Source organism: Anas acuta, chromosome 12 (assembly GCF_963932015.1).
Source record: "Anas acuta chromosome 12, bAnaAcu1.1, whole genome shotgun sequence".
Classification (NCBI taxonomy): Eukaryota; Metazoa; Chordata; class Aves; order Anseriformes; family Anatidae; genus Anas; species Anas acuta.
In genome coordinates, this window is record NC_088990.1 from 14269947 (window position 1) to 14284525 (window position 14579).

The 14579-nt window shown below is 41.9% G+C and overlaps 2 protein-coding genes across 8 annotated transcripts in view; both read left to right on the forward strand.

The window, feature by feature from the left end:
• TBC1D2B (TBC1 domain family member 2B) overlaps positions 1 to 14579 on the forward strand; it is a 46928-nt gene that overhangs the window by 31421 nt on the left and 928 nt on the right. For 3 of the 7 annotated variants that reach the window (XM_068695495.1, XM_068695491.1, XM_068695496.1), the window contains exon 13: positions 1912 to 5470. In XM_068695495.1, the coding sequence (XP_068551596.1) occupies positions 1912 to 2107 (196 nt within the window). In that variant the 3' untranslated portion in view covers positions 2108 to 5470. Of the gene's footprint in view, positions 1 to 1911; positions 5471 to 5541; positions 5690 to 6447; positions 6765 to 6994; positions 7749 to 8978; positions 9238 to 14579 lie in introns of those variants that run through there. The other 4 variants (XR_011100593.1, XR_011100594.1, XM_068695492.1 and 1 more) reach the window with 4 other exon arrangements.
• Positions 9681 to 14579, forward strand: part of DAPK2 (death associated protein kinase 2) — a 46881-nt gene continuing 41982 nt past the window's right edge. The window contains exon 1 of the mRNA XM_068695511.1: positions 9681 to 9807. The gene's annotated coding sequence lies outside the window, so the exon portion shown is untranslated. The remainder of the gene's footprint in view (positions 9808 to 14579) is intronic.

Here is a 14579-nt window from a genome sequence, read left to right on the forward strand (position 1 = left end):
TGTGAAAACTCTTGAGGGAGAGTAGCATGGTGCTTGGTATTTTAGCATTCTCTCTTTGATTTGAAAAATGCTGAGCACTTGTTGTACTCAACCATTTGTGACTGATGAAATGCTGACTGTGCTTCCAAATCTGGAAGGGACAGAAAAGAATGTTTTTGGTTTTGGGAAGAAGGGGCACATATTTTTAAAACAAAGCAACAAATAAAACCTTTTTTTTTTTTAAAAAAAAAAAAAAGCAACTCAGATTCGTGGATATTTTAAGAATGTATCCTATAATCAAATGAATAATGTGTATCCCAGCAGCACCATGAATAACTGAAGGTTGGAAAATGTGATGGAGGAGTCAGAAATTTAGATTTGGTTTTCCTTTCTTCTTACTGTTATGTAAAGCATGTGATGATTTCTCTCTCCTCTAAAATATCTGGTGCTGAGATATCTTTAAAGTATCTGTAACATTGTTCAGGTAAGGCCAGAATTCAGTGCATCGAAACTGTATATAGTGCAAATACATGCTATGATGGTCTGTAAATCCTTGCTTTCATGGGATTTTAGAAGTCAAAGTTACGAGGATGGTGTAGTGGCGTGTAGTGCCACCTAGGGGATATTAACTTCCATGTCAGAACTGATTTGTGTGATCATACTGTAAAATTATTCAAACCAACTTGTCTCTTATTCTACCTTTTTTTGTGCAAGTTTTACAACATCAAAATTTAAACAGTACAGAAATGTGTAGAATTATGTCTGATACTGATACAGACAAAAAAAAAAAATCATCCTGTAGAAGAGAAATTCCAAAAGACTATTTTTATAGAACTCATGAATATACTCAATGAGTTAGAAACAGTGCAAAATAATTTGTAAGTTTAAGCTCTCTAATGGAGAAAAGTATATACCAAAATGCAGATAAGCATACTTCAGGTTATAGGACATCATAGGCTGTGTATTTACCTAGTTTTTTTTACAGGTGGTAATTGTTTTCCATATGCACGCAGGTAGAGAGGCTGTTGGAGTATACTCTGTTCATAAATAGCAGGAAATGGTTGTTTCTTACACAAAAATACAAACCTAGGGAGAGCTTACTCTTAAATAAACTGTCCAAATAAATTGTCTTAGTATTAGGTTTCAGCTGATAATGAAACTAGACTAAGTTTAACTCCAGTTCCCCTTTTTCTTTCAGTAAGTAGTAAGAACTTGTTTAGGTGCAGATCAACAGTAATCAAATAATGAACTGTATCTTTGGACTGACAAGGCAGATCAGTGACTACTTTCATTGTGACTGTATGATGGGACACCATAGCATGTCTCTGGAAGAGCTCTTGTGGTGCCTTGCTGTGTGATCTGACTAGCTTGAGCTGCCACTAGCTCAGATCTCTGCTCCATCCAGCGAAAGTCCTGAGCTTTATCACTGTATCACAGTTTGTCTTTAACGTGTTTTGTGCTATCCTTGTTTTCACCTGTACCATCCCAGGCTTTATCTGGTCTCTTGCACCACTTCATTATCCTGGATAAGTTGAGAGATGACTGTCCTGGGGTTGAATGAGCTTTCCAGTGTATAACCGGGTATCTGGATGTACCGTGTATTCAACCTAGCCAATGAAGATCCGAATAGCCAAGCTTACATCTTCTATTCAGTGTTGTCAGGAACTTTAACTGTTATAGTTGTATATAGAGTTTGCAGGTGGCTTTGAGGACTGGTGTGCGTTTCAGAACATGTTACCACTTGAAGTAACTAAAACTGAGTACTTCATAGAACTTGTTTTCAATCCTGATAACATCTGAGATCTGTCAGGTACGTGAAGGAAAATAGAGATGTCAGTCACATGCTAGATACTGATACTACTGAGGTACAAAACTGATTTTAAAAGATTCTAAATGTGAATGATTATTGTGTTATGTTGTATAATCTTACAGGAAACTGACTGGTATTGCTTTTGGAGACCTGAATCCTTTTCCATTACGTCAGATCAGGAACCGAAGGACCTATCACCTGGAGAAAGTACGTCTTGAACTAACTGAACTCGAAGCCATTCGTGAGGATTTCCTGCGTGAACGAGAGACCTGTGTAGAAAAAAGAGACCTTATTAGTGATGATGAGGAGGATAGTTGAAACTACTCAACATAAACTTTTCTTTGGGATCGTGACCAAAGTGAGTTAACCTCCAAAACACTTTATTAATCCTATCAAACCGAATGTAAACTAGTTGCTTTTGGAAATATGCAGGACAAATTTCCAAACCCCAGCACTTTCAGATATATGGCATTGTATGGAGGCCGAACACTTTTGTTTACAATTATGTTCATGGAAATGTATGTAGGGCACTTAATATCTGTCTCAGTTTAGTCATACAGCTGAACTGCTGAAACAACAATTGACAGTTGTTTTCCTGCAGCACATTTAGTGTCTATATGTGAAACAGTAGTAACAAAAGCCTGCACTCTGTTTACTACATTCATTGCCAAGCTTCTGTATCTGTTTGACTGTAACCATGTTTTTTATAGAGCAGGTTCAATGTGGGTGGGTTTTCAGTTTTGGATTGGCTCAATAAATAATTTTATTTCTATTCACTGTTTTTCTGATGGCTGTCTCAAAAAAGCCACACCTAAAACCCAGCTGTTATGGAATAAGAATGGAGCTTGCTACAGGAGTACTATGTATTAGTTCTGTATCCATTGAAGGTATTTTTTTTCCATTATTTTGAGTTGAAATCACTCTTCCTATTTAGGGCTTCAAGTCCTGATCTTTAAAAAGAAATACAGCATTTTGTCTGCATGATTGTATAGCTATTATGTAGTAGTGATAGAGATTAAAGACAAGTGAGTCAATCAAAGGAGCCTAAAGGCCACAGCATGCACGTATAAATTTATGATACTTTTTCCAGTGGAAAAATTAAAGATTCTCTTAACGTACTCGAGTTTGCTGTGAATGTTAAGTGCAACCATTTCCTTACAGATGTCTTGAAGTGGGTGCAATGTTATGGAAATGTCAGTGGAGGCGATGCTTGCTTGTGACTACCAGTACTCTTAAATGGTTCTGAGGATGAGGAGGCTTTCTGGCTTTTTTTGTTTGTTGGTTTGGTTTTGTTTTGCTGGTTATTCACTGAACTCTTGCAATGTTCCTCCTTGAGTTGTTGGATCTTCATAATGTTAGATTGACTTAGATGTTGTCTCTGAACAGATGATAAAACTAACATTCAAAATAGGTCAGCTCTTGGGGAGTGGTTAATTAGCAAAAAATTAAACTTGTGGTCAGGAATGGTCCAAGTGCATGAAGCTTCTACTCTGTTCTCAGAAAACCAACAAGTAGAATTTGTATGACAGGTACACTTGTGTAAACATTTTAGAAAATCCAAGTGTGTGCGGGGAGAAATCCAGCTTCTTTTTCACAGCACTTTTTTAAGGGATGTATTTATAGCCTTCTCTAAGCATATTATTAATCAATTTATCTGAGAGGGAAATACTTAGGTGAAAAGTAATTTACAGGACTTCTTTTGATATATACTGTATGCCTTTTCCTGTATAATGTATAACTTCAAATTAGCCAACAAATCCTTGCCAGTGAGGGACACATGGTATGATCATCTTGATTTGTATGACATGTATCTTGTAAAATGTCCCCTACCTTGTCTTTTGTAAGTGGTAGTTTTAGGGTTCTTTTTCCTAGTTACTCTTGGTTGTTTACTTGAACTTGTTAGGCAGGGTTTTTTCATATTATTGCATGTACTGTATTCTTTTTTTTAACTTACAATCAGTATTTGAATATAAAAGTGGGACCAGCTTTTCTAATTTTCTAGTTATGCTGTCTTTGTTTTGAAAGAGCTGGTCTCTAAATGGGTCTATAATGTCCATTTTTTTTTCTTTTCATCATGGTTTCAAGTGTTAAATGAAAACTTCTAACTTGAAGATCTTCCTTCTTTTGGCAACAGTTGAAATGCTAAGGTGAAGAACTTAAAAATATGTACCTTATTCTCCTACAAGTCTACTATTGCAAAGTTTTGAGTCTTCAGTTAGAACTAGATCTATGACTTCAGGAGATGTTTTCGTACAGAATACATCTAAGTCTTTAGGTTGTGAAGCTAAAACTAACTTCAGGGCAACAGTTCAGGAAGATCTGTAGATGACAAAACATGACCTGCAATGTTAACAAGACTTTTTTTTTCAGTTGTGCCGAAGGTTAAATTACCATCTGTATTATTGTGGTTCGTTATAAAAGTTGTTACCTGATTGTACAGTAAAATTAAGTAGCTCTGTTTCTTATTCCATTATGTGAATCTAAAACATGAATAGTAGGAAATTATGCAAATCACGCTGTCTCTGGGTGTTTTGTTAGCCTTCAATTATGAAATAAGTTAGTGTTAATTTACTGAAGTTCCTAGCAAGATGTTGACTTCATTTTGTTAATAATCATTGATGCCTTAGTTAAAAGGTCAAAAAATTTGAAGAGGCATCTAAACTATGACTGCTAGAAATCCATGTAGAACAAAAATGAGACAAATGCAGCAGGTAGCAACTTCAAGGGAAGCTTTCCTCACTGTTACAAATGTCTTTAGGCAAACACTAGTTTTCTACTGGTGCTTAATTTGGTGATTTTGAGGAGCAGTAACTAGTTAGGGATACGCAGGATATACAACCAGTATTTAAACCAAATGAAATCAAACGAAAATACAGTGTGACTTGTCAGCCTTGCAAAAGCTGAACTGTGTAGATACCAGGTGCTCACAATTTGGGGAGAACTTCCAAAACAGTATGAGGATTTAACATCCATACCAGCCACTTAGGAGGAAATTGACCTGTTTAATGCAAATGAAGACTGCAGAGTTTTTTTTTAATCTTCAAGATCATGCATCTGTGCAGAATTTCTTAGGTATGGTTCCCAGTATGTTATAAAAACCAAACTGCTAATGTGCATATTGCAGAATATTTCTCCATCTTTGTGTGCTTATGCATGACTTTCAGTGAAATTTCTGGTTACTTGGTTAAAAATGTTCTGTTACCTTTTATTAAATAGGCAGAAGTTTGGTGCACAATACCTCTAGCTATTAAGTCTTCGTAGTATTTCAGCTTTACTTGGACATGTATATAGGTAGTGTTATCATCAAGTGTTACCAGATTTTTTAACCACGTATGTAATGAATAAAAATATTTCATTGCCCTTTAGGTGTTTTCTGTGACAGATATTCACCTTGCCCTCAGTCACTGAAACATGGTAAGACATTTCAGCAGAAAGGGAAAGATTTTTGTTCCTTAAGACATCGAGAATAAATGAATGGTTCTACACTTGGTAAACTGAGTTGTTTGTTCAGTCATGCTTAAGTGAGAAATGGAAAACGAGTCACTTTATTTCACTAAATTGTGTAGCTGTTTTGCTGAATCTTCCCTTAAGTGCCATGTTGGAAATAAGCAATATGCGGTACAAGAAATTTGAATCACAAAACATAAGTGATGTTATTTTTGTAAAAAAAAAAATTAAAAAGTTGTGAGAAAAAAAAATAAATTGTTTACTTTGCATTACAGCTTGCTCTGGTTCTTCTTTTTTCATAACAGATGGAATAACTGCAGGTGCCATCAGAACAAATCCCTAGTAAAGCAGGTGTTTTTGTCTGATAATGTGATTTCAGAGAGTATAGAGGAACAAACATGCAAATTTGGCTTTGAAGCATGAAGACGTGAACTATAGACATTTAGCATGCAGGTGATGCTGTCTGGGTAAACTTGTGATTGGTTTCCTTAGTTTCTGGGAGGGATGGGAGAAGAAGATTAACTTTTCATGAGTGCTTACAGGGAACAGACTTCCTAAGAAACTTGAATATTTGTATAGTATCTCCTAACGCAGCCTCTTTAGCAGAATGCTCTTGTCCTGTAGCTCTGCTACAGGATGGCAAGCTGTTAAGAGTAGGTATTGGCACAGCTGGGAATCGGTTCAAAGTTTTCTTACACAATAGGATAGAGAGGAGCAACTGAGGAAAAAATTACTCAGGCCTAAAGAGAACCTCCTGTCCTGTATACTGAAAGTTTTAAGTCTGAGGAATAAACAGAAAATTCTGGAAAGAGAATGCAAGATCTGTCTTGGATACTTTGCATATTTAGTATGAGCAGGTTGTGTTGTCCCAGCAGCTGCTGGGGCCTGTTGAATAACAGCTGAGGCTACTGTTTCCTCCTTGGGACTGAGCTCAAGACATTTGTTCTCAACGGAATTGCAACAAGAATGCAAGTGCAGTTGCTGATAAATGTTAAGAGACTTATTCCTGAGAAATACATTATTTTAGCAAGGATAAATAGAGCTGATCAAGTCTGACCTGAGAGCAAATATCTGCAAAATCTTGTTCTCCATTCAGAGTAACTCAGAGATGTGGAGAACATGCTGATGTCTGCTGGTGTTGTATTATAGTATATCAGGTATTCACTCTATGGGATTTTCAGAAGTGCTAAACATAGGTTCCTTATCTGCAGCTCCTTGACCTCACTGGAAGCAGAATCCATGTAGTGCTGAGGCTTTAAGATTTCCCACACATGAAGGCCGTGAAGTATATTCACTGAGATAATGCAAAGGAAGGGTGTGCTCTGCCTTGGAAGCTCTCCCCCTGGTAAAGAAGGTAAAAGGTTCAGTCACGAAGAAGTTAGTAGAATGGTGTTTTGTCATGATACTGTGCTGTACTCCTCTACAATTCTATATATCTGACAACCAACTCTGCACTGTCAACGTGACTAGCTTTTCAGAGGAAGGACTAGACTGGTAAGCACAACTCAGGAATATGTGCTGAAGATTTTTTTTTTTAAAAAAAAAGCAGTTATTAAAGCAGTCGCTTAATAAGAAAACTGCCTGTTGTAGAGAAGTAAATGGGATAATTAAAACTTTAAACATTAGAATATAGATGAGGAAATTAACAAGACTTTGGCCTTAATTCAGTTGCACCTAGTCTTGAATGATTACATCGTGCCTGTGTGTTTCAAGTAAGATGTACTTTATGTATGTACAAAAGTTACATATTTTTTGCAGTGAGATACCTCTAAGACTTGATGTTTGAGCTGATGAACTGACTCGATGCCTTCAGGCACCATGATTGGTGATTAAACCATGAAAATATCCTGTTTACCTGTTTTTGTAAAGGCAAGTGGTGTTTTTTCTGGTGTTTACCCATGGGACATCCCCGTGGAAAAGTAAGGTATGGGCTTCATTCTTCATTATTTTCTAAAAGAGACTGGTAAATACATGGCTAGCAGACATGGCGTTTATCTTCAGAATTCGCTGACTTACTAGGTTGCTTGTGCTGCCTGCTTTGGAAGCTACTCAGGTTTGACTTTTCCTGCTTAATCTTGTCCTTTATGCATATTAAGTCTTTTGCCCTGATTGCCAGAGATGATACAAAGAAATCTGAGTTAAAATGTTCTAAAGGAAACTGAACAACTAAACCAGGTGAGAGCAGTTTCTTATTTATGCAGAACCTATATTTTTGCGTGTAAACCCTGTGGGTACAGTATTGGGGATTAGATTCCATCTACCCTTCTGTTTTGGGAGACCTTGTAGGGCTGGTCAGTAGAAACTAAATTCAAAGAGGGTTATTCAGGGACTAGGGAGAGGTTGTCCTGATTTCAAAAGTGTCTGTGGCCTGTCAGGGCAAACTGTTGTTTTTTCCCTTTGTAGCTATGAGCAAACAAAAGAAGCAGCCTTCCTTGTGTGCCCTTTTCTCTGAGATTTTTGTAGGAGTACTGATGTGACTTGCATGTGATCATACTACATTGTAGAACTAAAGGTGAGGAATGAAGTCTCTTTATTTCCTGTTCCAATTCATTCTGATGGCATTTGAAACCTTTACTATTGCTCCCATTTCCTGTCCTCCACCCTCTGTAATATCAAATATAGCTACTTTCCTTTCTGATTTGGGAGAACTGGGTGGAACTCCTGGGCTGTGGAGCAGGGGCACAGTTCAGTCTGGTTGACTTGAAGTCTGAAGCCAAGTTTCTAACTGTGATAATAAAAAGCACAGCATTTAGGCTTTTGCCTAATATAAAACTATTTTGAAATTCATTATATCACCTTAGCAATGTTTTGCAATGGAAACAGGCCACCTGTTTATGCATAATTTGCTATAGCTTTGCTTTATCTTAACTGCGTACAGAACTGTAAGTAAAGGCAGCCTTTGTATTAAAAGCATTTATGTTCAGTCTGTAAGGTGTGAAAAATACCACAATGGCTCATTAACAAATGTTGGATATTAACTTGCCTGGAATAAATGTTAGGAGACCATACAGTATTTATCACAGTTACGGTCTGCTGAAAAGAGAGAGAAAATCTAGTTTTACAGGTCTGGGGAATGTCTTTAAGACAGGAGAATAAACAAATGAAGGATGTAGTTCTCAAAATTTCGTCTAGGGCAACTTGGCCAGCAGTATGGCAGCTGGTTATTATAGTAGCATGCTAATTCATTTTGAGTTGCACAGTGAAGACTGGCCACTCTTTGAATCCCAGTGTTTTCTTGAAACAGGAAAGTTCACTTGGCGACTTTGAATTTTAGGCCACACATAAAACAATGTAACCTTGTATTTAGGCTTGTATAGAATATAGGAGAAGGTTCCTCTCTCATTAGAGTTTCTCTGTAATTAATTCATCTCTTTGGTATTAATTCCTTGTTATTCTTTTCTTGTATTCTGAATCTACTTAAAGCAAAGGAAATCAGGTCCGACACCTGAAATATTCCCAAACCAGCTTGGGAGAACTGTCATAGTCTGGAAGGTTATATAAGGACTTACATCTCAAGTGTGGGAATACAAATACAAGGCTGTCAAATTCTGGGATTATGTGTGCCGCTTGCATGCAACACATTCTTATCAAAATAGTCTTGTTCAAGCCATGTCAGGAACCATTACATTTTTTGCACATGTCCTTGGTTAAACTTTGTTATCATTGCAGAGTAACTCAGCTTGCCCACTGACGAAATGGAGCACAACTGAATAAACAAGTGAGGACAATGTTTGTTTTTCAGATCCAGGGCTTGCTGATTTCTGAAGTAGCTTGCATTGTTGTGTAGTGCTGCTGAAAGCTGGAACAACGTGAGCTATTTACTTAACCTTGGACCAATTGCTACCCCAACGGAGAAGGAGGGCGAGACACCTTGCAAGCAACCGGTGCCATTTCGGCGGTGATGCCTTGGGCTCTTGGGACTTCCTGGAGCAGAAGTCCTGCCGGGCAGCACTCGCTGCGGGGGCTCTGGTCCTGGCCCCCGCTATTCCTCCGTGAGTCAGGTGCGAGCCCTGCGTGTGCAGCGTGGGCTGTAAGAGCAGGGCCCTTACCTGGGGGCGCCCGGGGAAGGTGGGGCTCAGCTCCCTGTGTAACTGCCTGCGTGGGGCTGCGGAGCCTCCCCGCTCGCTTTCCTTCCTCCCTGCGGTGCCCTGTGCCCCATAGCCCCGGTGCCGGTGAGCCTGGCGGGGTCCCAGCCCCCCGGCCTGGTGCCGTGAGGAGCCGGGGGGTGCAGCGGGGCCGTGCCGGCACACCTCGTCCCCCTTCCGCAGCCCGAGGCGCTGCGCTGAGCCGGCGGCTCCCCCGGCCCCAGCTGGCCCCGTGTGTCGGCGGCTCCCGGCCGCAGCCCGGCTTCCCCGGGCCCGTGAGGGGGCGCCGCGGCTCCCCGCGGCGGGGTGCGGGGCCCGGCCCGGCCCTCCCGTCCCCTCCCCTCCTCTCCTCTCCCCTCCCTCACGCCCAGGGGCGGGCGCCCGGCACGGCCCCGGCGGCTTCTCCCGGTGAGCGGCGCCCGCGCCGCCCCTTCAGCCCCCTCAGCCTCGGCCCTGAGGAGCCCCGCGGAGGGGCCGCGCCCGGCGGTAAGTGGGTGCCCGCAGCCCCCGGCGGCGTCCTTCCCTTTCTTTCCCTTCCCCTCCCCTCCCCTCCTCACCTCCTCAGCCGTCCCTTCCCCGGCAGCTTCAGCGCTGTCCCCGCTCCGCGGCGGGGCTCGGGGGCTGAAGTGAGGCGACTGCGGAGCCCGTCGGGGCTGCCCGCGGCTCGGGCTGCTGCTCGGCCAGCCCCTCGGCCTCGGGTGCTTGGAGGGCTTCGGTGGTTTCCACCCGCGGCTGTCAGCACGGGGGCAGGCAGCTCCCCGCATCATCTCAGCAAGCAGCAGCTTTCGGTTGTCCCTCAGCAGGTCCCACAAAGGCTGGGGAGCAAAGCAGGTTCAGAAGCACCCCTTTGTGTGACCAGGTGGATGGCTGGTTACGCCTCAGCGTATTGATGCCCTTGTGCACATGCCGTGCAGCTCCCGGTTATCTATAGATTCCATCCCGTCTTTTCCCTCAGAAGGTTTCAGGCAGGATCTGTGGGGTTTCTGAAGCCGAGCCCCTCTGGGCAGCACAAGCACAGCACAGTGCCTGGCCCGCATCCTTCTAGGGACAGCCAAGAGCGAAGGTGTGAACGGGAGGGTGGAAGCACGTGGCAGCTGCTGCTTTGGCTGATCAGTCATGGTAGACAGAGCAAGGGGCTCTTAAGCCACGAGCACCAGCTGCAAAAGGCCCCAGAGTGGCGTGCTCACCTACTTAACATCTGTAGGGAGATAGGGGGAAGCTCAACTATGATCTTCTGGGGATCATAACCTACTGAAACATCAGTGGCTTTCAAACCTTCCTATGCCCGCCCTTCGTCTCTGCGTAAGAAAAAGTTGCAGGTAGCATGAGCCAGATCACAGCTTGGGGTCAGCGATGTTTCTGCTCTGCAGTCATAATCCTTGAAGGCGCCGCAGGGGCGAGGAGTAGGGGCCCCGATGTTGCGCCAGCATGCCGGGCATTGCGGGCTTTCCCCGTGCCCTGGCTGAGGCGTTCGCACCAAGCTCATCGCTCAAGCACGCGAGGGCCTTGGGATCAGTTACAGCAGCGGCCCTCGCAGCTAGCTGCCTGCTGCTGAGCTGTAATTAGCTGCAGAGCTAATGCGTTTGGTGCGTACCCTTGAAATGGAGGCTTGGAAACGCGGTCTTTGGTCGTTCAGCACACAGATAATTACTGCAGGGTAAACCTGGGAGGTCAGAAAGGCATCCCTTGAGAGTTGTGTCTACAGCACTGATTCTATAATGAGACTGTGGCCAAACTGCTCAGATGTTTGCTGCGTTTTGTGTCCATTATAGGCACACAGGTAATAACAGCTGCCTGAATTTTCCAACAGAAAAGAGTTTGGACTACTGTTGCTTTCTGACTGGAAAAATGTTAGGTGAAAATAAAGATTTGTGGAAATTAGTACCATTGTGTAATTGTGCCGTAAGTACTTTTATTTGAAAGCAGGGGATAAAAATGACTTGTTTTATGCTGTTGGAATTGTGTAATCTTCTGCAAGATTTAAAAATAAAAAAAAAAAAAAGAAAATTCAGTGGAGATGAGAAGGGTGAAAGAGGAAAACACCTTAATGCTCATAAGTATCTTGGTTAGTTTTAGCATAAAGCATCAAATAAGAAGACGGTATCAATTGATTTTATTTTTTTTTAATCTTCATTTGGGCAGTCTTAGTTCTAAATTGTTGTAGTCATTTCTTGCTAGTAAAAAACAGCTTAGAAGGGAAAATGTTTTACTATGGTCTGTTTCAATGCATATCTTGGGTTTTGCTTGAGCATAGATATTGCTTTGTGAAGAGAAAGCATGCCAGAGAGGATGCTTCTGAGTTTGGCCAAAGGGGGTTTAGTGATTCAGTTTGTTAGGTGTATTTGAGAAAGTAAAATTATTCATCTCTTACTTCAGTCAGTTGAAACTGGTTTCCAAAATAGCTTCAGAAGATAGCTTGAGGAAAAAGTTGGTGACAAGCCAAATGATCCTACAGTTTTGTTCTCACCTCAGATTTCTATAATCTTTCTCTTATTCAGTGGTGGATGGATGTTTATCATGGATTCAACACGTGCAGACCAGTCACTGGTTGTCAAATCATTTGGTGCTAATGGACTGATAATTTACCTGCACAGGAAATACTTTTTTGAAAGAACAAATTATACCTTCCTTTCTTCTGCTTCCCTTGAGATGGATTCTGCCACTGTCTTCAGAATATTAATTTCTTATCCCCACAACATGAGCTGACCTAAAAAAGCACTTCTGTGCTGGAGTAAGAACATCTACCTCCTGTGTGCATACTGGCATAAAAGAATGCATTTAAATCCATACCTTGGATCACACTGGAAAACAGTGATTTCTTAGGGTACATAAGATCTGATTTTATGGTATGACAGAACTTAGGAGCGTGAAGTGATGAGGCAGTAAATGTTTCTGCTGCCAGAAACTGGAACCTGGGAGGTCTGTATTCTATTTCTGGTTTTGCTATGGCTTTGTTACATGGCTGTAGGAAAATAGTTTGCATAGTGTTAATAATACCTTGACATCTTGTAATATTTGGGATGCGTAAAAGGTGGAACTATTCTATGAGGTATCGTAATGAAAACACAAGTAACGTGAATGATGAGTAGCAGCTGGCCTTTGCAGTAAAATGCTCAGCACTAGGAATCCTACAGCAGCGAGACAGAAGAGATGGCCCCAGCGTGGGGCGGTTGAGGGAAAGACATGGCAGGCTCTGGGAAAGAGCACAGAAGGCTACGTCCTCTGCAGAGCTTGTTGCAGGCCTCCTAAAGCTCTAGTCTGGTTCAGAATGACCAAAGTTGATTCCCCCTCCCCCCTTCCAGTTTGAATGAATTCTGGTACAGACCTCAAGTGACCGGAAGGGTCCTTGTATGCGATAGAGGTGTTAGCATAAAAAGTGCATCAGAAAACAAAGTTGATTGTTGCTATTTTCTCTTATCATGAGCGTATGACTGGAATGTATGAATCAACGCGTGTAAATACCTGAGGGGAGGGTGTCAAGGGAATGGAGCCAGACTCTTCAGTTGTGCCCTGGGACAGAAAGAGAGGCAACGGGCACAAACTGAAGCACAGGAGGTGCTCAATATGAGGGGGCACTTCTCAACTGTGAGGGTGATGGAGCACTGGGACAGGCTGCCTGGAGAGGTTGTGGAGTCCTCTGCTCTGGAGATATCCAAAGCCCGCTTGGGTGCTATCCTACACAATGTGCTCTGGGTGACCCTGCTTGGCAGGGGGGTTGGACCAGATGACCTCCAGAGGTCCCTTTCACCCTCGGTCATTCTGTGACTCTGTGACTTCTTTGTCTGAATGTGTCATAGATGAACAACCATCTCTAATTCAGCGGTCAGCTTTCACTGATCAGCCTCAGGGAATCACTATGTGACTAAAGGAAAAAAAAAAAGGTGCTCATTCCCCCTTTAGTACTTGTGCTCTGTGTTTGCAAATGGAGTCCAACAAAAACTGTAGTTTCAATCTTCAACTGTGAAGTTATCTTAGCTTCCTAAGATCAACGTGCAGTGTCTGGGGAGGACTGTGTTTATGACTGAAAAGAATTTTTATTTCAGATGAATTTCAAGTGCATAAAGGTCATCTTTTATTATCTTACTCCCCTTGTGCAGTGTATTTGCTGATGACAATTGTCTGAGATCATCAAGTGTATGATCTATTTTGGGTACCTGCTGACTGTGACTGCTGGGTGAAAGCCAGCGAGAGAAATCTGCAGAAGTAATGAGGGTGGAAGGCAGTGTTAGACACGGGAAACACCAGCGCATCAGAGGTATGACTGGAGGCTGTGGACGCTTTGGAGCAATTTTGCGTTCACTCTTCAGAAATGAGGCCCTAGTCTTGAGTCGGGTGAGTGAATGGGGTCTTGGGTTGCGAGCTTGGAGCTTTGACCTTTGTGGAACAAGGTCAGTAAAAGGGGTGAGAGTTTTCTGGTTATTTTTGAGAAAATACTATGTGGATTCTGTGCATCTGCAGAAGTAGGTGTGTTGTTTGGAGAATGCTGGGAGATGAATAAAATTGTCAATCAAACAGCCTCTGTGTTCCCAGAGGCATATTGGGTGGGTTCCCCGTTCTCAGAACAATGTTTTTAAGGCAATTTCTCTGTCTCTTAGGACAATTATTTTCTTTTGAGGTGTGCTTGTATACAATGTTATTTATAGCCACGTACCTTGGATTCTGATGAAGGGAGTAGTCAATCTGAGAGATTTACAGTCTTTGGGCAAGTTTCAGCAACCGCTTCGTATGTGGCCAGTTTCATTTGCTTGACTTTCTCATGGGCTCAGAACTTGATCTTGCAAATCAGGATGAGCAAAACAGGATCAGGATGAGTTTGGGGTTTTCAGCAAGGCTTGGCTTTGTCTTTTGTTTGCTTCTTCTGAAGTCTGCGGGTGTTGAGCTAGGTTTGCTCCAACGCTTCAGAAAATGCCGTTCTGAACAACTGCAAACAAAATGATATAAACTTAATGTGAAGCCAATAGCTTAGAAGTATCCCAGTTATAAATGCTATTGAAGAGTTTATTTACCATAGTTTCAAGGCCCAAGCAGAACTGGTCAATGAGATTTCTCTGATGATATGAAAGATTGCTTCAGAAATATGGTAGTTTACTTACAAAGTAGAATTTTAGTTGTTTATTTTGATTGAGAGGAAAGGGACATTTATATCCCAGGCATTAACAAGAAGAATGAAAATAATGAGCAAAGAAGCAGAACAGTTTCTGTGGCTTCACCTTGCAAAACCCTGGAAATACAGGAAAAGTAAGGGTCACTTAGAAAAT